We start from the raw sequence: 20,332 nt of genomic DNA on the forward strand, positions 1-20,332 counted from the left end.
AAATGAATGCATTTTGATTTTATGCCTGCTAATTTTTCTCAGTAACAACAGTTATTATTAACCCCATTACTCAGGGTCACTAGCTTGGACACTCTTTATGCCATCCTAATGTATCTCCAGGAGCCCTCATGACAGCCTTTCTACTTCAGGAGCAACTCCCTTTCTCATTTACTCAAGACCTCCAGTCCAGGCTGTCTCAGTGTAGTGACAGCTTCAAAGCTCCAAACCAATTCTTGTCAGGTATTCCATGAGTCTGTCTGAGGTACAGAAGAAGAAGTGCTCACATCTGTTAGACCTCCACATGTCCCCTCTCAAGACATCTCTCTATTTCAGTGATGAAGTTGGCGCAGTTTTGTAACCATTGAGGATGTCTGTCAAATTCAAGAAGAAGTAAAGAGAGGAAGACTTTGCATTTTGAAAATGCCAGGGTAGAAAGGGTATTTTAAGTGGAAGATTCTTTTAATACTTCCGACTGAATTAAAGCTCAGTTGTGTGGTAAGAGCAAATCTCATGCATCAAGACCTGACAATCCCAGTAAAACAATGAGAAAAAGGGAGGAAAAGAAAGAAAACCACTCAGTACTGACAGAAAAATCAAATCAATGGTGGAAAAGGAAAGCAAATATTTTATGGTTTTATGTTGCACTTATAAACACTGATAAAGAACAACAGTCAAAATGTGTGATGTTGCTTTTCTTTAAGATAAATATTTCCTTTCTTTCTGAACCATAACCATATTCCCAGTGTGATATCTGACCCGCAGATATTTAATTCTCTTTATGCAGCTCTGGTTAGGAAGGAAGAATACCTGCTTGCTTCCCAGAGCAGGAAGCTGGCCCATGGCTCTAAATAGGAAATTTAAAATAAAAATCTTTTTTATCTTGAGTCAACTGGCTCAGGCAGAACTTGGTAACTTCCTTAGTCAGAAGTTGCCAGAAGCATTGGAATCCTGTGGCCATCTGACACAGCCATCTTTCCTCTCTTCTCCACTGCATATTGTCTGCAAAAGGGATATGAAAACAAAGAAGCAGACTCTAAAGTACCACAGGGAAGTACTGTCTATAAGGCATCATGTGAAGACCTGATATCTGGGTCTTCTTGGACACAGAAGATTTGAGCCTAAATTATTTCTTGGGTAAAATTCTTCTGACTTCACAAAAAGGATATGAACTTAAGGAAACTTCTAAATTTCTCTAAAATTCTAACACAGGGAAAGAAAATGCATCAGTGCTATAGTTTGTCTCATCCTGTGACATGGATGAGGAAGCTTTAGGAAATTCAAACATGGGGAATGTATCCAGAATGTTTCATTTCTGATCTCAGAAACTGCTAATCAAAATTAAAATGGTATGATTTCACTATGTGTGACTCATTCTTCACCTTCAGGGAGACATGCTAAGACAATATTCCAAAGGAATCTTCATTGTGCAAACTCAACATCTCATTCTTTAAGGATGCATTGATGTTTAATGCTTAACTTTCATTTCTAAGGTAGTAATTCTGTTGTCTTTAACACTGTGACTTGTCCAAGGAATTAAGCCAAAACCATCTGGAACCCATTCTGAGTGTACTTGGGCAAAGGTGGTACTTTGCTAAGGAATAGCATTTAAGGTACTGAAATGTACCTTTAGACCTATTATATATTGTGATATACATAGATTACACAGATTATTGTTACAGGGAAAAAATCCAACAACAATTAGTGAAAAGCCTCAGAGATCAGTCATCTTGAGAATTAAATGTCTTGGACAAAGAGTTCATTTGAACTGATTTTGTTTTCCAGACACTGCAAATGGATGTAAACAAGCTGAATATCACATTGCTTCGGATATTTCGCCAAGGAGTGGCAGCAGCACTAGGACTCTTACCTCAGCAAGTTCATATCAACAGACTCATTGTAAGTACCAAAAGTCTGTGTGTATTAAAGTGTACCTGTTTATTTAAATTCTCTTATATTAATTTTCCTGTCACTATGGAAGAGTGCAATTAAATGGGACAGAAAAATACTTATTATTCCATTTCTTCAACTGCACTATAGAAAAATAGATCCCCATTACAAAATTATTTAAATTCTTCTTTGAAAATACATCATTCTCAGCTAAGCCAGATAAATCTCTTTTTTGTCCTGTTCATAAGCAGATTGCTTATCCCTTAGTTTTCATTCCAACGTGGTTCTTTTTCATGTTCACACCTTATCCATGTTTTGTTTCTCGAAGGTTGAATATTGCCCAAAGAATACATGTGATTCATCCTTTCAAAGGCATCTTCACAATTTATCCTCAGACTTTCCATTAGTAAATTAAATGTCATCTACAATATTAATATTCATGCTTTGTTATTCTGCTATAATAATCTGTCCTCAGAAATTATCTTGTAGACTGTGGTTTCCTACTGACTAAAGATGGTGATAAATTTGCTTCCAGCAAAAAGGAATTTTTTAAATCAACTGTCATTGTATGGTTTTTGGGTATGCATACTTAATAACACTGTTGTCTTTTTATGAAAATTTTACCATGAAGCAAGAAAATCCAACATCATCTATGTATTGCTAGACTTCACTTTGCAGAGGGAAGAAGAGGTTTTTATGCTACATGCAGGTTGAATATTAGGGAAGAAAACTGACAGGTTCAGCATAAAAGTATTTTCTGCCTTGAAAGCTTGATAGGATTGTATACATCAAAAAGGATTATAAAACTTCTTCAAGAAATGTCTCTGTGAGAAAAGATCTCACAAGAAATACAGCAAGAAAGATCAGTAGGAATGCACTGCCGCTCTTTCCCTGTTCTTCAGGAATCTCACTCATTCGTGACACGTGATGCTAAATTTCATTTGTCTCCTGCATTGACCAGAATGAAAAGTTTAAAGATATATTCAGAGAAAAACACAATTAAATGAGAAATGTTTTGGAGTCTGAGATGTATATTTCAATATACTGAATCACGTAGTAGCTTTCTTACTATGCTCTTAGAAATTATGTAAATAAACAGAAGAAATATGCTGTTTATTTTCCTACTGGCTCCACTGCTTTTTTCTTTCTCCTCTCATTTAAGGGAAGAGATAATGTCATTTTGCACATAAATATAGCCCAGAATACAGTAAGCACTATTTTTTAATTAGTCTTTTCAACACCTGAAAAATTTCTTCTATGAGTCAATTTTTCAGCTCTATAAGAAGGCAAGCAAACTTTTCCTCTGTTTGCTCTAAAAATCACACATGGCCGAAATTCACAAAGAAGACGAATACATCTTAGGAGACATTATTCCCACTTTTCATCCTTCTAACATGAGACAGTTCCTCTCACACAGAGTCCTGGCAAGCAAGCAGAGCAAATCAAAATTCATCTTGCCTTGTTTCAGTGTGTTGTTTCTAAACTACTCATCTAGGCTCCCTGTAAAAGCAGTAGAGGATGGTAACTGCAGGAGAAGAGGCATTGAGATCCATCCCGATTATATTAGGATGGATTAAGAGATGCCAGTCCCTCTCTGCTGGCTTTCAAAGGTAGGTGACTGAAGTGAGGTGAGGTGACTCAGTCCCAAGTGAGCAGCTCTCAGAAGTGACCAGGAGTCTGGAAGCCAGGATGTGGATGGGCACAGAGGGAGCAGACAGCCTGCTAACCTCTTACATGTTATACAGATGCCAGGAAAAATTAACTCACTATTTCCAGTGTCTCCTTAGCCTTTCCAGTACATCCTCCTCCCATAAAGTCCCTTTAATGGGATAGAGAAACTCATAAACAGAGGGGACACAAAACACTGGGAATGCTGCATGCCTGCCAAGCCTTGCCTGGTGCCTGTGACCTGCACACAGCAGCTGTCCCCTTCCCATGTCAGAGACTGACTACAGCCCCAGGCTCTGACCAGTTTCTTCAGCTCCCACTGGTAGCCAGTGTCCTTACCATTGCTACTGAGCAGATGGACCAGCAGCACATGTGAGAGCACAGAGGACAGATTTAGGGCAAACATGTTTGAAGGAGTCCCTTTCTGTGCAGCTCTATTTTGAATGCAAGGAATATTTTATGCAAAGAGTATTTAATGCAAATGTATTTTAAGAAGAGCAAAAGATGGCTTTTTCTTCACTTCAGCAGAGATAATGATACTCATTCAATGTGATGGGAAGGAGACAGGGGAAATGAGGATTATCCCTGTTTGAACTGATCTCTCCCATCCCATAATGATGAATATCAAATAACCAGATTGTTGAGGTTCTTGCCTGTCCAGGCAGCAATGTAAGGAACAGCTCCATGCCTACCTCATGTGTGGGGGATCCCCAGATCTGGAATCTGCTCCACACTGTCAGCTACACCGGCCACAGCCCTGGGGAGATAGGGTTTCCCACATCCTGTTTGGACATCAGAGTTGTTTCACATGCTTTTCAAGTCTATCACAACAGAGAAAGTCTCTTTCCTTTTGCTACCTTGAAACAGAGTGGGCATCTGTTTCTACATTTCTAATATAGAACCTCTTAGGCTGCCAGGACTGCATCAAAGACCCCAGGGCAAGAATTAATAGATAAGGGAGTGGACATCCTCAAACAAAACTTCCTTGGTCCTTTAATTTTGTTGGACCATACTAAATTGCGCTGCAGTCAACTAAGAGGACTTTATTGTGGTATGTGTCTGCCATATGTTGAGAAGGGACTAGAAAGTAATGTCCAAATATCACAGCATTATGCTAAGCATTCCTATTTCATCTCAGCTCAGATGAACTGTCTGCTAAAATCCCTGCTGGCACATTGCCATTGACCCCATCCCATGGCTCCTCCTACCACTATGTTATATTGATTGTTTAATGATACTAAACTCAGGAAAAGTCTACCTTGTCAATATTGATTGAGACAAAGCACTCATGCCCATGTATAGGATTTGCATTTTCTTCCATAGTCTGCTGAGATTTACAGACAGGCAAAAGGTATGCTGTGCTCACAGAGCAGGTTGCAACCTTTATACTCCATGCTTTTGCCTCTGGAATTATAGTTGCAATCTACAGAGAGCAGAGATTAATGCCAGACCCCTCCTATGATTTTGCCTTTTTATTTTTTTCCCCTAGGGAAAGAAGAACTGTGTGGAACTGTTTGTGTCCCCACTGAACACGAAGCCAGGAATTTCTGAGGCGCTCCCATCTGAAGAAGTGCTGCGTTCCCTTAATATCAACATTTTGCATCAGAGTTTATCCCAGTTTGGAATAACAGAGGTCTCCCCTGAGGTTAGTTATCAATCTTCTAACCTGTATTATTTTGATACAGATTAGGCACTTACTTCCTTGGTAGTATTCCAGCTGAGGTTCTCAAGCACGAGGCAGAAAATGTATGGGCTTAGAGAGCATCACTAGTGTAAGGCAATTATCATAGAATCCTCAAATAGTGAGGCTTGAAAAGGATTTTAAAGATCACCTAGTTCCAACCCCTCTCCCATGGACTGCACCTTTCAATAGACCAGATTGCTCAGAGCCCCTCTCTGTTAAATTACTTTAGTAGTGCTTTATTAGGCTATTTACCCTTTAACATCTGCATCCTCCTCACACAGATGAGCTACCATTGAAATCGGAGTCTAGATCCTAAGCATGCACTAATTGTCTTAAAGGAAATAGACATAAGGAATTCCAGTCTATTAATGGGGGTAGGAAGACATAACAATTTCAATAGAGAGATAAATGGAATGCAGATATTGTGTGTCACCATTACTGCCCATGGAACATTTGTCTGACATGATTTTGAAAAACTCAATCTGTACATTACACCTATGCTTCTTTTTATTTTTAGCATCATCAAGAGATTTATTTTCTTTATGTGCTCCAAAAAGAGGGTAAAAATAAAACTTGTAGCTATTATTTGTATTACTTCATCCATTTTTTGGAAGAAAAAAAATCCATTTCCAAGTAGAGATAACATTGTCATCTCCACAGCTTGTCTGAGACATTATCAGATGGATATCTGATTCTGGGTCAACTATTTAAAATGTGCCCAGAAAATGAAAGAAAGTAAAAGCCTTAAGGGTAAAAAGCCAGTGAGCTCATGAACATGGCCATATCACACTGCGTTTTATTGAGTGTCTTACCTGAAGCTCTTACATACATATAAAGACCCTCAGAATGCAGTTTGGGGTCAAACCCCTTCAATCATGTTGTCAAGAATGAAGATTTTCAGTGGAAACTCCCAGTTTGGCAGAGGAAGTGTCCTTGTCCAAAAAAATGGGAAAAAAATTTAAGTACTCTGATGAGCTGTGTTTCCCTCCATGGGTAAAAAGTTCCTGGTGTTTTTTATATGCAAAGCTGGGTTTGAGACACTGCTGTTTGAGCCATTGGGCTGTTATGCCTACCTGTATTTCTACTGATTGGAAATTGTTTCTCTCACTTTAAGTATTCTAAGAATCTAGATGTCTTTGTTACAAAAAAAAAAAATGAAATATAAAACAAGGCCAATTCATGTTCTACTACAGCAACCTGCCACTATCAAAATTCAGATTCCCAAGTTTTTGCTGTTCTAATACAAAACATAGCAAAGCAGTGGTTTCCAAATAAATCAAGTCTTTATATCACCCATCAACAAACTGAGTGAAGCTTCCTTTAGGTCAGAATTTCCTTTTTATCTGAAGCACATGAGTCTGACAGTTGGATAGAGGCAATTATCTATTCCTAGTACTACAAATAACACTTGAGGTAGACATGGGGCAAGAACTTATATGAATAATATATGAATGGAGAAATGTCATCAAGCTGTGAAGAGATGCTGGAAAAAATCAAACCTTGAACTCAAAAGCTCATCTTGAGTTAGAGACATTTCAATAATCTAGAGTGTTCTGTTATATGAAAAAAAATATAGGTAATCATTTAAAACAGGATTATTAGAATGAAAGCTGTGCAGTCTCTAACTCCTAATAATGTTGGAGACACAAGGGAGTATTTTAATATTTCAATTGATAGCAGATTATAATGCTAAGGCATTGATCCTGAAAAATAATGCAGCTTTACACTAATATGTAATACACTGATTACATATTCCTTGTGGATCTCAATAAATAGTTTACACATATAAGACTACAGAGAAAAGAACATCAAAAAACAACATACAGTCTTTACTTGGTCAGCTGCCAACCATTTATGTTCCCTCAACTTGCTCTAAGAACAAATTGCTCCAAACAAAGTAACAGCAAACCAAAACAAAACAGGCAAACCTTTGAAGGAAGGTATAATTATACAAAGCCTTACATAGCTGTGATGCATGATTTGCCCATTGTAAAATGCTGTGTGTGTGTGTACTGCTGAGCTACCAATCCTGATTAAATCATGAGCTAAAATTATACACTCTTCTACCAAAAGTATGAATGCTTCACAAGCAGTATTGTATGTGCAATATCAGTGTATCTGTGCACAAAGGAAGCATTACTCTCATCTTTCTAGGTGGGTGGCAGACACAGGTGCTAGGGCTGAAATTTGTCTCCTTTTTCAGCTGTATTTCAGTAAGAGCTGCCTAAGGCTTGAAAGCCTTCTGGCTCTCTCTCTATGGTAAACAAAAAAAGATATGTTTGACAGGCAGTTCATCCCATCTGTGACACACCTCTCCTGAGATTGCTTTTTACCAAGGTTTAGTGTAAACTAGACCCCCAGAGGGTTAATGCTGTGGGAGATTATCCTGTCCAAAGAAATTTTACCACGATTATGTAGGAAAACCCACATGGAAAGCTACTCTGCTCAAAGTTTCAGCCCATACTATACCATAAACAGCAAAAGACCCAGTGGATGTCAGTACCTGGAACTACATTTCCATTCATTACAGAAATAATTTGCTTGTTCACATCTGTGATGCATTGATCACTGCTTGATCTATTTTCAAGTAAATTGCTGGTCTCAGAATTATATCCCTGTTTCTTACTCTGCAGTTGCTAAAAGAGCAGTTTCCCTATATGTCTTTCTTTAGGAACCATGAGAGTACTTTAATGCCTGGTGTAAAATGAGATGTGTACCAGTGGAAATGTGTAAATTTAAAGGTGTCTTTGCCATTTCAGGGGTCTAGGACAATGTCTATACCTTTCATATCTCCTTGATTTTCCAATGGCTTATCCTAGTTGTAGCATTTGTTCTTTTATTGTGGTCTAAAGTGGGATTTCAGACTGAGTTCTGCTCCATGGGATGTACCACAGTCAGGCACAGAATTCTCCAGAACAAAGTACCAAATTGTGCATGATGGTAGGACTATATTCAAGGACTTAGGCAGTCTGTTATTATGGTGTGGGAATCCTGGCATCCTAAAGTCTTTAAATTGCTTGGATTTCATAATTTACTAGATTTCAGAATTTACTAGAAGAGAACTCGAAGTGATTTTGAATGACAAAAATAACTGAAGTTACACTACATAAGATAAGGATTACTGTGTTTTGAGAGCTAAGCTAACTGCCAGTTGGAAATGTGTCACTGAAGGAGAAATTTCCAGAGTTCATACCAATATTATGCAATCCCAAAATGAAGCATTACAGCCTCCTTGCACAAAGAGGTTGCCTTTGAAGTATGTGATATTAACATATTAGAGAAGAAATCAAAGGAAGCAATCATGCACTTAAAGTATACAGAAACTGTGAGTCGCTGTAAGGACAAGTGATCAAAACCAGTATCTTAGAAATTACAACAGCCTGGACTGATAGAGGCACCTGGGAAGAAAGCAGGGCACAAGGACATGCTCCTGTGATCAGGCAAGGCAGCTGTAGTGTAAAACCTGCACGGTGCACCCAGAGCACCCAACAGAAACAGGAGCCCTGCAGGCTGCCAGTGTGGATGTGGAATCGCAGCACTTCATCACACATGTACCCAAAGTAGAGCCTTTGGGGTGTATTTTTCATGGGAGACATGGTTAAGTGGTTATTATCCAGTGTCCTGTGAGCCTGAGAGGTCACACACATTCCTACATGTTTTCACTGGGGGTGGAAAGGATTTCTTGGCAGCCTTTCCTAATGTGCCTCAGCTAACATAGTTAAAATAACAGAAAAAACAAAGCTATTCAGTGTGAACTTCCATGAACCCTTTTTGATCTTGAGCTCTACCCCCAGCTCCCTGTAAGCTTTCCTCTGAGCTCAGAACTACAGTTTGCTATGCTCTCATTAGTGTTCCAGCCCAAGAGACTAATTGGGGTTAACTGACCCAATTTGCAAATTCACCTGTTTTCCACTGAAAATTTACCTTCTTTGGCAGGTCCTGATACTGCAGGAGAATCTTTCCATCTCAGATTTCACACTGACTACTTAATGTCTATCTTGTTATTATCAAAAGTTGGCTGCTCATTTTACTTGCTTGTAGAAATACTCCACTGTTTTTCCCATAATAAGACCATAAAAGTCAGAATGGATTTTAGTATCTTTAAAAAAAAAAAAAGTTTATAAAAATTGTTTAGAAAAAACACATTTGTTCCAGTTCCGTAGATACCCTTGTGTGCAGGCACTCTTCAGTAAGGTTAGTGATTGAATGCCATTGTAAGACTACATTTGATTCTTCCACACATTGAATTATGCTGAATTCAAATAGTTTAAACTGACCTGGTTCATTCTGCCTGAAAAACTCACCTTATTGGAGACTCGTTAGGGAATGGAAATGCTAGGAAATTATTCCTTCCTCCCTGTTTGCTCTAGGATCTGGTGCTCCCTGAGCTACTGAAATTCCCTTGCCACTCCATCTGCTCTGATATTCCCCCACTTTTATTAGCTGCAGATCTTTGCAGATTATTTTGAGTATATCCTCAAGCCTATTCCTCAGAAACTATCTGAAGGACAAGAATCCTCTCGTTTCTGCCTTGCATTTGGCCATCCTATTAGCTTTTTTCCTGGGTGTCAGCAATTTGTAGTGAGCGTAGTTGCTATCCCTCTTATCAGTTTTCCCAGACAAAGGAACAAAGTTCTGAATGATCTGCATTGACGTTTCAAAAAGCAATTCCTTATCATGGGTGTGAGATGACTCAGTTACTGGAGGTCACAACTTCTTCTGTCATTAGGAAGCAGCTTAAGCAGTGATTTTGCTTTCCACCAGCTAGATCTGGGAGAGAGATTTACCTGAGTAGGTGAAGGTACTACTAAAGTGTTTCAAAATGGTGTGTCAAGTAAGTTTAAGTTGTGGTATACTTTTTTACAGCATTTGTTAGTATTCTTTGAACATTATTGTTAGAAAGACAAGTCAGGCAAAGACATGTCCTGAACACACATAGCAATAGACAGACGTTATAGAGATTAATTCTCTTAAAGTCTTCTCTTCTTTTATTCGCTTCAGTCTGTTATATGTATGAAGTCTATTATAAAATATTTTTAAAGTTTTGTAACATCATTGAATTAAAGTTTATATGTCTCTCATCCACTGTGACTAAAAATCCCATTAGCTTTTAATTTATTTTTAGTGTATTCGTCCATTCAGTAAAGAGGTATTAAAACATCCCATTTACTCAGTTACAAAAGGTCAGCATGGCCAATTCTCCTTTAGCTCCTGCTTTGTATCTAAATTTCCTCCTGAGAGATATGGAACACCAGAAAGCCATCAGGTAACCAACCCACTCAGGGTCAGACATTGAGTTCATAGCTTATAGGCCACAGCTGCAGCTGCTGCTGTCACCATGGGATTCCCATGGAGCTCAACAGGAGCAGTCTTGGACGTGCAGCAGCTGCAGGTTTGGGCTCTGAGCCAGTATTGGGACCCAAGTCCTGTGCCATGAGCACAGCAGAATGACCTTGCTGTGCTGAGGTAGCAGATTGCACAGAGAGCTGTACCCCACTACAGTAGCCACAGTGTTTAAATATGTCTAGGAACAATTTTTGCAGAAATATTTGGTAAGGTTTCCAGGTTCTTTTTGAAAGCCCTGAGTTTTAAGTTGCTCATTAAACATCAGACTGACACTTTATAAGCCTTTTTAAACTGTTAATACCTGCCACATTTTGGAGCTGAGACCACGATGCATGTTTACACTAACACACAAATATACTAAGTTTACAAGATTGGTTTCTATAGTTGTGCTGAAGGATTTCCATTCTGGTGCCCAGGACTATTACTTCCAAAGAAAACTCTTCTTTATTACACTTTCAGTTCTAAAGCAGTCAACTCCCAGTTAAACACAAGCATTTCTTCAAGCAAGCAAGTCTTTGTAAATTAGCCATGCTACCAAATTTCTCTCAAAATGTTTGCATTTTGTGGTAATTGTATCTGTGAATTGTCTTGCATTGTCCTCTTTTCAAAACCAGCAGTGCCTAATGCTGTGCTGAAAGGAGGACCATGAGAACTATATCAGGATCCAGCACCCAGCATTCTTTGTCAGCTTGTTCTCTTCCTCAGGCCATGAGCTCCCACTCCTCAGAAAGCTTTCCCACATGAATTCATCATCATCCAGACTTTCTGTGTGTGGGAGGCTAAAGAAGTTCGGTTTTGGGAGGCTTTGCCTTTTTGGAAGACGAAGTTGTCTTGATACATTAGCTGTGCAAAAGAGCAGGCTAATGGGTGGCTAAGCAAAAGTGTTGGAGCATCCCTGCTGTTCTACAGGCCCATTGAGCAGCCACTCATCTTTGTATGGAGGAACTCTTTCCTCTGTGATAACCTCTGTGATAAACACAACATCCCCTGAGAGGAGAAAAGGCCACATTGGGATGGGAAGAGAGCTCTGTATTTAAACTAGAGGTTTATTTAAAGCCATTAGAGAATTTCAGCAGAGGGAAACACAAAGACCTTGACCATTTACGATGGAAACCAGAATTTTAGAAAGTTGATTTAACTCAGTCTGAGAACTCTACTGAAAAGACACAATTAAGAAAATAAAAGCAAGTAGCTAAAAATTGGCAATGTCTACTGAACTGTGGTCCCAGAAGCATCAGACAACATACTTTATTCTAAATAATATATTGCAGTTAGACCAAGGGTGCATGTACTTTGTTTCTGCTACAAAATCTATATTTGAAAACATAGTGAAATTCTGGTAATTTAATACTCCAACCAAGTCCCACTGCTGCAATAAAGACAAAAATAAATGCTTTTACAATCATTATTATTTCATAATTCCCAGGAGTTCCCTAGGAGTTCTAGAAATTTTAGTGTGCGCAGCTGTTACAGAAATGTTCTATCAGCAGGAAGCCAAAGATAATGAGATTAAGCATAATCAGAATTAGAGATAAACAGATAATGAGATTATTTTCAGCAAAATCAATATTTTTTACATATTTGTGTGAAATAACTAGAAGTGACAGTGTGAGGCCTTCCTGGCTCACGAAGGCAAACAGGCAAGTCACCTGCTCTTTGCTCCGTGTCAGGTGTAGACACTGGGAAGGCTGGCGTGTGCGTGCGAGGGCTGGAGATAAGCCCTGGGGAGAAGGGCAGGGCAAGCACTTCCCAAAGGCCGTGTGGGAGCACAGCCCTTTCACCTGAGCAGCCAGGTGGCTTCCCAGAGTGGTGCTGGGCCACGTTTGTTTACCTTCAGGCAGCCTGTGCCGGCTGGGGACAGTTCCCGGGGCTGCAGATCCCGGCGCGGCGCTGGGAGCGCGGGGTGTGCCTGCTCCATGGACTGGGCGTGGGCAGGGGTGCCAATAGCAGCGCTCCAAGTCATGCCATGTGCTGTGGAATTTCAGCGCTGACAAAGCTGAGGAGAGTGATTAATGCCCAAGGAGAGCTATTTAATCTGCACATGCCACTCTATAACCTTTTTTCTCTTTCTGTTTCTGTTTCATTGCTTAAAAAAGAAAAATGTTTTGCAAGGCCAGCACGAAGCAGACAAAATCTGGAGCAAAGAAGGATTTTATGCAGTTGTTATATTTCTCAGCATCTTTGTCATTCTAGTGACTTGTTTAATGGTAAGTTTCCCTTTTACCTTTATTTTGTTTTTATTTCATGCTTTTCTTAGTCTGAAGGATAGGGTCACAAATTCTTTACATGATGGGTGTTTTCTCAAGGCTAATAGAAACTCAACTCCGAGGTAAGAATTGGTCACTCTCGTAATGCTGGGAAACCAAAGTTTGAAGAATCACATTTCTTGATGCATTTTGAGTTGAATGAAGAATGTAACTAGAAGGAAGCTGAAGAAATAAATAACAGGTTCTTAAATCTACAGGATAACTGTGTAGGGACATGAGTGATGACTTCTCAACCTTCTTAGTTCCCAGGATCCCTGAAGTCCTCTTACCTGCCTTTATTTTAGTTTTATTCAATAGTAAAAGCAACACCACATTGATAAAATGTTGTCAGTGCACAGTTGTTAGAGTGTGTGTTGGTATTTGTGTATCAAATGCACAAATAATAAACTGAAATAACTAGTAGGAACATGAAGGAATAATAATATTTTTGAGCAGGTTTGCCATTCACATTGCATGAGCTCAGTGGCTAGGTTTCTGAGCATTAGGCACAATTCTAATATATTGAATATGAGAAGTGCAGTGGTCACACAGAAGATGAAGAACACTATACCACTACTGACTTTTGTAGCGTAATTTTTGCATTTTTTTCCAACGTTGTATCTTATACATTTTCCTTCTTTAAATTGTGTGATACTTCTACAGTGCACACATACAAGTGCTAACTGAATTCTCTGACAATTGTCAGCATTTATGAACACACAGTATCTTGGGGTATTTTGCTCTCAAACACATTTAATTTTCTTTAACCACTTACAACCTTAAGATGGAAAGCATGTTTAATCTAAAGTTATTTAAAAATGTTCACAGTTATACAAATGTTCACAAAAATTTATAACAAAATGTTATTTCATCTTTTAAGGTCTCCCTAAGATTTGAAAAGTACTTGTTTTATCACAGGAAATTGTTGCTTTATTTAATTTCTACTTTCTTGTTGTCTCCATCTCTCCATGCCATTTCACTCAAAGGAGGAGGATAACTCTAGAAATCTCTTCTTCTCTACTCTCTGTTTTGGAGAAGAGATATTTTGGTCATTACTGACTATTTAACTGGAAAAGTATAGAAAATGCTGGCTGTTCTTGTCCTGGTACCACACAATAGTTTCATTAATGACCTGGAATGCATCAACAATATTGGAAATTGAAAGCATTCTGTATGACAGTATCAGAACTTCAAATATTCTTCGGGTGCCAGAGAAAAGATGGGGAAGAACAGCAGTGCTGCTTGGCAGTGACAAGAGCTGTAATCATGTGCATCGATACAATGTAGGAGATATGTGGCAAAACAACAGTTCTGTAGGAAAGGTTCCAGCAGTATCACAGAACAGTATTACAGAAGTAGATAAGCAACATCAATGTTGCAAAAATACACTTCTTACCCTGGGATATATAAATGAGGATATGATCTCTAAGATCTGAATTCAGCTCTGCTATGGTAATTTGGTTGTCATGTCTTACTCATTTTCTATTGTCTCTGTCCACCACATTTGCTTAAAATGTCAGGCAATTATAGGAGGAAGGAGATGCAAGAGTGATCAGAGACACAGAAGACATGAAATAATTGGTTTATTTGTGACAGGGAGAAGGAGCAAGCAGAAACATGATAGTTCTCAAACATGGAAAGATTTCAAAGGCTGTTGTAAGGAAGAAGATAATACTTTCTCCATTGGGGACTGGAAAAGAGAAAAATTTTTACAGGGTGATTTGGCTGACTCATTAGAAAGATCTTTGCTATCACATGTGTCACCAGACCCTGGATTGCATTGCTTGGGGAAGCTTGGGAGTTTTCCCCCATTAAGATTTTAGGCAAACATCTGATTTTAGGCAAACATCAGAAATAGTTGAAATAGGGTGTAGCTGAAGTTACACCCTATTTCAGGGTGTGAAGTTAGGGCAGAGGTCAATACTAGTAGACTCCTTGAATTCCTTTCAGATGGAATTGCTATTATTCTGTGGTCTTTTCTGCAGGGATTCCCCTTTCTGTTCCTCCCAGGTCCAACCTGTATCTTTACATGTGCTACTGTTTAAACTACAAATGGACACTGTCTCAGATTTTGCCAGGATCTGATAATATATGGGTATGTCCAATCTGTAAAGCTAACAAACAACTCATGTTTGTTTTTTATCCCATTTAATGTGTGTCAGAGTGGCAGATTGGGTTGGTCACTATATTTTTGGCCATTTCTGGATTTTTTACTTTACTTTCATTAAAACTCTTATAGCCCTGTAACACTTTCTGAGGAAAAGTGTTAGTGTTTAGATCAAATGTTGTTGGTTAGATTTTTTTCATTTTCTGCTAGGGTCAAGCTATCTTTTTTTTCCTAGAGTCTTAATAATATATTATTAAATAGTATAATAAATAATACTTGTCCACATTTTAGAAGTCAAAACCATAATTTCTTAGGTCCTCAAGAAGTGAAACTATGTCAAAACATATTAGTTACAAGAAGGTATGGTGAGCATTGTCATGGCCATGAGTCTGTGATCTGCTTATCTGCTGGTTATCAGAAACAAATGACCTGAAAGCACTCACTAGAGAAAAAGATAGTAAAAATATTTCAAGTCCCTCTTTATTGGTACCAGTGCCCTTGCTTCACAGGTACCCCTGAGAGGACTTCTTTTTCTGCAAAATTATGGGAAAGAAATCTTATCCTAGTAATTCTAAACCCTTCAGAATGAACAGATGGTTTACCTAGCCAAGTCTTGTTTTTGTGTATTGCTAATGACATTAGGTCAGTTCCCAGTAAATCTCTAATGCTAATCCTTGAACAAACAAACCCATCAGATATATCTAGCCATCACTGGAAAGCTAAGGAATGATAGATCTTTATGTGGTGCTAGCAGGGGCAACAACTGTCAAAGAATTAGCTTGCAGAGAAAAAATGTTCTGGTCTAGGTTTTCTCTTACTCAAGGATCCAAATCAAATGCTTTACAGGATCAGATAAAGCAAAGTGGAAAGTACAAGGGTATCTGCAGAGACCTTCAAAAAACTGTGTAAGTGCCTTCCATCTCCACTCGCAATATTTACAATTCTTATAAATGTCATAGCTGGTAAGGCATGTTTTGAAAATCGAACAGCTATAGCTCAGAAATTGTTTTTTGTATTGCCCTCCAAAGAAATAAGATATGTTAAACAGGTGTAGCATGGGTACCTCTGGAGTGACATTACTGAGCACAAGCCACCCGCCTGCCCTCACCAAGCCAGAGTTCAGCAACATCAGCGTAGAGTTTGATGGAAGAAGATCAGTACAACTTCTGCTTTTGTTGCACATTCCAGATGTTCACATTCATAAGCAATATGTGGACAGGTAATCCTGGTATTACAGTGTGTTCAGAAATCAATTTCTTGGTGATTGTAAAGCACACTTTTCTGAACAGATGGTTAAATAACTTCATAGGCCACTCATCACTTCAGCTTTATTTCAGAATAGTTAATGTTTCTCTCAGGATATTGGAGCCTCTCCCTACCTGGAGGAGTATTTCAGAGTAATGGCAGCCTACTGTTACCAAAGTGACCTAGTAAAGTTACCCTGTTCAACCACCAGCTCTATGCCAGATGAGTAAGGGCTTCTAAAACATCTGCTCTAAAACAAATTGAGGCTGCTGTAATTAGAGACTTGTATCTGGCTAAATCATAAACATCTATTTTATTTTGTGTCATTGTCTCTTGTGTTAAAATGCTTAAAATTTCTTCTACAGTTACTGTATTTATTAGTATTTCCTTCTTCACAATATCTTCTGAAACTAATCTCCATTCTGTGTTATTTGCTGTTTAAATAATACTACTGCAGGTATTGCAAATAAGTACTAATTCACAGTGAGAACTGTTAAAATCCCTGCTGCCCACGTGTACACTGCAGTTTATGTAATGGAAATGCTTATTTTGTTGTGGGAAATGCTGTGTAACACAACTTGTGACTTACCTTCTAGGAATGAAAGTCACCTATGGCAATCTTCTCCAGCATTTGTGATACCTTCCTTGCCTTGTTTACCAGGCAATTGAGATTGAGCTGTCCTCTTTATTTCTGTAGGTTCTGTACAGATTAAAGGAGAAGATCCAGTTGTCACTAAGGCAAGAGAAGGAAAAGAAGCAGGAGATCCACCTGTCACCCCTTCCCCTGCAGACATCTCAGACTGAGTACAAGACCACCAACAGCATGGTCCAGCCTCAACAGGCTCCAAAGGTTATCAATGTTGTAGTGGACCCTCAAGGCCAATGTGTTCCTGAGCTTAAACCTCCCCTGTGTGCCAGCCCATCTCCTTTCAGAATGAAACCTGTGGGACTCCAGGAAAGGTAGGCTGGTGCCTGGTGTGCTCAGGATTAATTCTACTTTTTCATACTTATCCTTCATGATTTCATATGTTTCTCTTCTGTCAATGAATGGGAGACTTTGCCATATGGACGTCTGAGAAATGGGATTTTGGTGCGTTAACATCTATCTCACAGGTATTCTCTCCTTTTCTTTACATATGACCAAAGATTCAGGTCACATGAAAATGTTCAGGTTTAGGCTGAGATTAACTACATTAGTGGCATTCTTTTTGCTGATTATATTTTTCCCATACTCCAAAGAAATAATTTTTTTATTTTTCATTGGTTTTGCCTGTTTTGATCCTGGAGATCCTGAAAGAGAGTTCAAGGGCTGGTTATGTATTGTCAGCAAAGGACATTCTCATTCTCAGGGAGTCCCTAGCACCTGGAAAACTTAGAAGTATTTACACCAACTGAGTGCATTTAGCAATCTTATACAGTGTTTCCATTATCACCTTTGGACATATTTTTTCCTTAAATGCAGCTTTTCGTGGTGGTCAGGATACTGTGCAAAGTCTACAGGCTTTACTAAAAGGAAGAAGTGATGAGTAATAAAACCAACTCTTGTGTGCAGTTCCTCAGAAATGCTTGGGCACCAAACCCTGCCATTCATTGCGCCTTTCAAAACTGGGCCAGTGCTCTTTTTATAAAACTAGTTATTCTTCACATAAGAGAATGCACACTGACATCTGTCTCTCCTCCGTTAGAAACCTGTATAATTTCTTGTCTGATGGCTGCAGGCTGCTTTCATAAAGCATCAGTGCTCTGAATAGCTCACATAGCATGCAGCTGTGCAAGTGAACTCTGCTGCCCCGGCACAGACGATAAATGAAAGAACAGACGCCATGCAGAGACCAAGCAGAGCCTCATCTGTGAGGGATCTCAGCTGAGCTGTAACCCTGATTCAGCTTCAGCCATGGGGATTTCAGTGGCAGAGATTTTATCAATGGATTTATGACAGACAGAGCTCAGGGAGGGGGATTGATTCTTCTGTGACTGAAAGAGGCTTAAAGGCAAAGCTGTCATAAAATATGTAGTGATATCACTGCAAAAAAAAAAAAAGTAATGGAGGAAACAAGTAAATACATTTTGATAGTTTCTCTCATTCCAGAAGAGCCTTAAAATAAACCCAAAAGCATAAGAATCACATAGCTAATTTATAATACTTAATATCTAACATAGCATATGCAATACTTGAGAGGGATCGAGGGAAGGGAATTTGCCGAGAGATTTCATACCTAAGGACAAGAAACTTTTTGTATATAAGGACAAGAAAGTTTTCCATTTCTCAAGCAAAGAAAGTAAAAACCATTGATTTAGGATATTAAGTTCCACTACAGATAGGAATTTTACATTTAATTCTCCTCAACCTAATTGCATCCTTTGGAACGACAAAGTTCTGAGTCAGATTTGACAAAATGGACAGCTGAGATACAAAGAGAAAAAACTAAACCTGATGTTTGACCAAATAAACCAGACATTTAGGTTATCACTAAGGAAAAAGAAGTTAAAAGAACTGAGCACTTCAGTTTCTACTGTAAAAGAACACTAACAGACTTGTGAAAAAGCAAAATCCATTGTGATAACATCCCATTGTGCAGCTCTTTTTTGCCATGTTTAACACAGACTCTATCAGCCCAAGTCCACTCCTAAGAAATGGTTGTTTATTTCAAGCTCAATGTACAAAGGTCTGGGGATATGAGGGAGAGAACTTTAGGGAATAGTTTATCTTCTGTTCCTCTGACATAAGCAGCTATTATTATGTCTATTTCTTATTTGTTTACTATAACCTTTACTATGAACAAGTCTGTATGCGTTCTAACGCTCAGCAGTGTTGGAAGCAAAAAGTAATAATGCACTGACAAGTTCTGCCTCAGATTTTATCTAGTGACTAGATAACTGGTCAGTTGAAAACTCCTCTCCACTTTTCTGCCCCAAAAAACCCTTGCACTAGGCAGCCTCGGGCCATCCTCATTACCTTTGGGAGGAGTGGACCTTACAGTATGGATCTGCCCACTGCAAACCATGCTCAAAACAGTCTACTGGCAGCCCTTCTTCTCTTAGGATGGAGTGAATCAAACCTGGAGGTCCTGTACTACTCATGGCACAGCTTTAGGGCACCTTTTCAATAATTTTTGCTATGCTGATTTTGGTTTCTGCCTGGGGAAGAAGCTCTTGGCAGGCTAGAGTGGATATGGGGGCTCCTTGACAAAATTAGCATGGAGATTCCTTTGGTCACATGGTTTGGCAGTGGTTCCTGAGCTCTATTTTCTAACCATCCAGATTACTCCCTGGTTTGATTCCTTACAAGCGATCCATAGTCCTGAAATGTCTCGTGTGATCCAGACCAAACTGTTCCTGGTTTGGGCCACGGTTCGTTGATTTCTCTTTGAGCACATAGTGAGCTGTGCATAGTCATCTAGGTGGGAAGTCTGTGACAATCTCTCTGAAGGATGGGACAGAAAAGTTGGATAATGCAACCTGATCTAGTTGAAGATGTCTCTACTCATTGCAGGGGGGTTTGATTAGATGACCTTAATAGATCCCTTCTAGACAAAACTATTCCATTAATCTGTGCCTGCCTCTCAAGTTCTCATTCCTTTGTACACTAGGTCCTGCTTTGAGGAACATGCCCTCGGCAGGACAAGGGGTGGTGATTTTAAACTAAAGGAGGGTAGATTTAGATTAGATATAAGGAAGATTTCTTTTGCAATGAGAATGAAACACTGGCACAGTGTGCCCAGGGAGGTAGCTGATGCCCCATCCCTGGAAACATTCATGGTCAGATTGGACAGGGCTCTGAGCAACGTGATCTAATTGAAGCTGTCTCTGCCCATGGCAGGGGAATGGGACTATGTGACCTTTAAAGGTCCCTTCCATCCCAAACTATTCTATGATTCTATGATCTAAATGCAAAAATATAGCGGAACTGATTTTTCACAAAGCACCACATCAGCCTCTGGCTCTCTGAACTTTTCCATTTTTATTTGGAATAGCACTGGCCAGTACAGAGGCAAAAAAATTGTTAATGGACTACTGTGCATGGATAAAAATATTTCTGGGAGTTTGTCCAGCTTCTTAAAACATGTTGTGCTTCTGAATACTTGAGCTAAGTCCATGAACATATTTTTCTGTGTATGTGGAAATGCTGTTACTCAGCTATTTCTATAA

At 39.1% G+C, this 20,332-nt stretch overlaps 1 protein-coding gene across 1 annotated transcript in view; it reads left to right on the forward strand.

Moving 5' to 3' along the window:
• Positions 1-20,332, forward strand: part of PTPRR (protein tyrosine phosphatase receptor type R) — a 140,810-nt gene that overhangs the window by 69,000 nt on the left and 51,478 nt on the right. The window contains exons 3-6 of the mRNA XM_063155055.1: positions 1,783-1,896; positions 5,045-5,200; positions 12,682-12,792; positions 16,881-17,143. Of these exons, the coding sequence (XP_063011125.1) occupies positions 1,783-1,896; positions 5,045-5,200; positions 12,682-12,792; positions 16,881-17,143 (644 nt within the window). The remainder of the gene's footprint in view (positions 1-1,782; positions 1,897-5,044; positions 5,201-12,681; positions 12,793-16,880; positions 17,144-20,332) is intronic.

Source organism: Melospiza melodia, chromosome 4, assembly GCF_035770615.1.
Source record: "Melospiza melodia melodia isolate bMelMel2 chromosome 4, bMelMel2.pri, whole genome shotgun sequence".
NCBI classification, from domain to species: Eukaryota; Metazoa; Chordata; class Aves; order Passeriformes; family Passerellidae; genus Melospiza; species Melospiza melodia.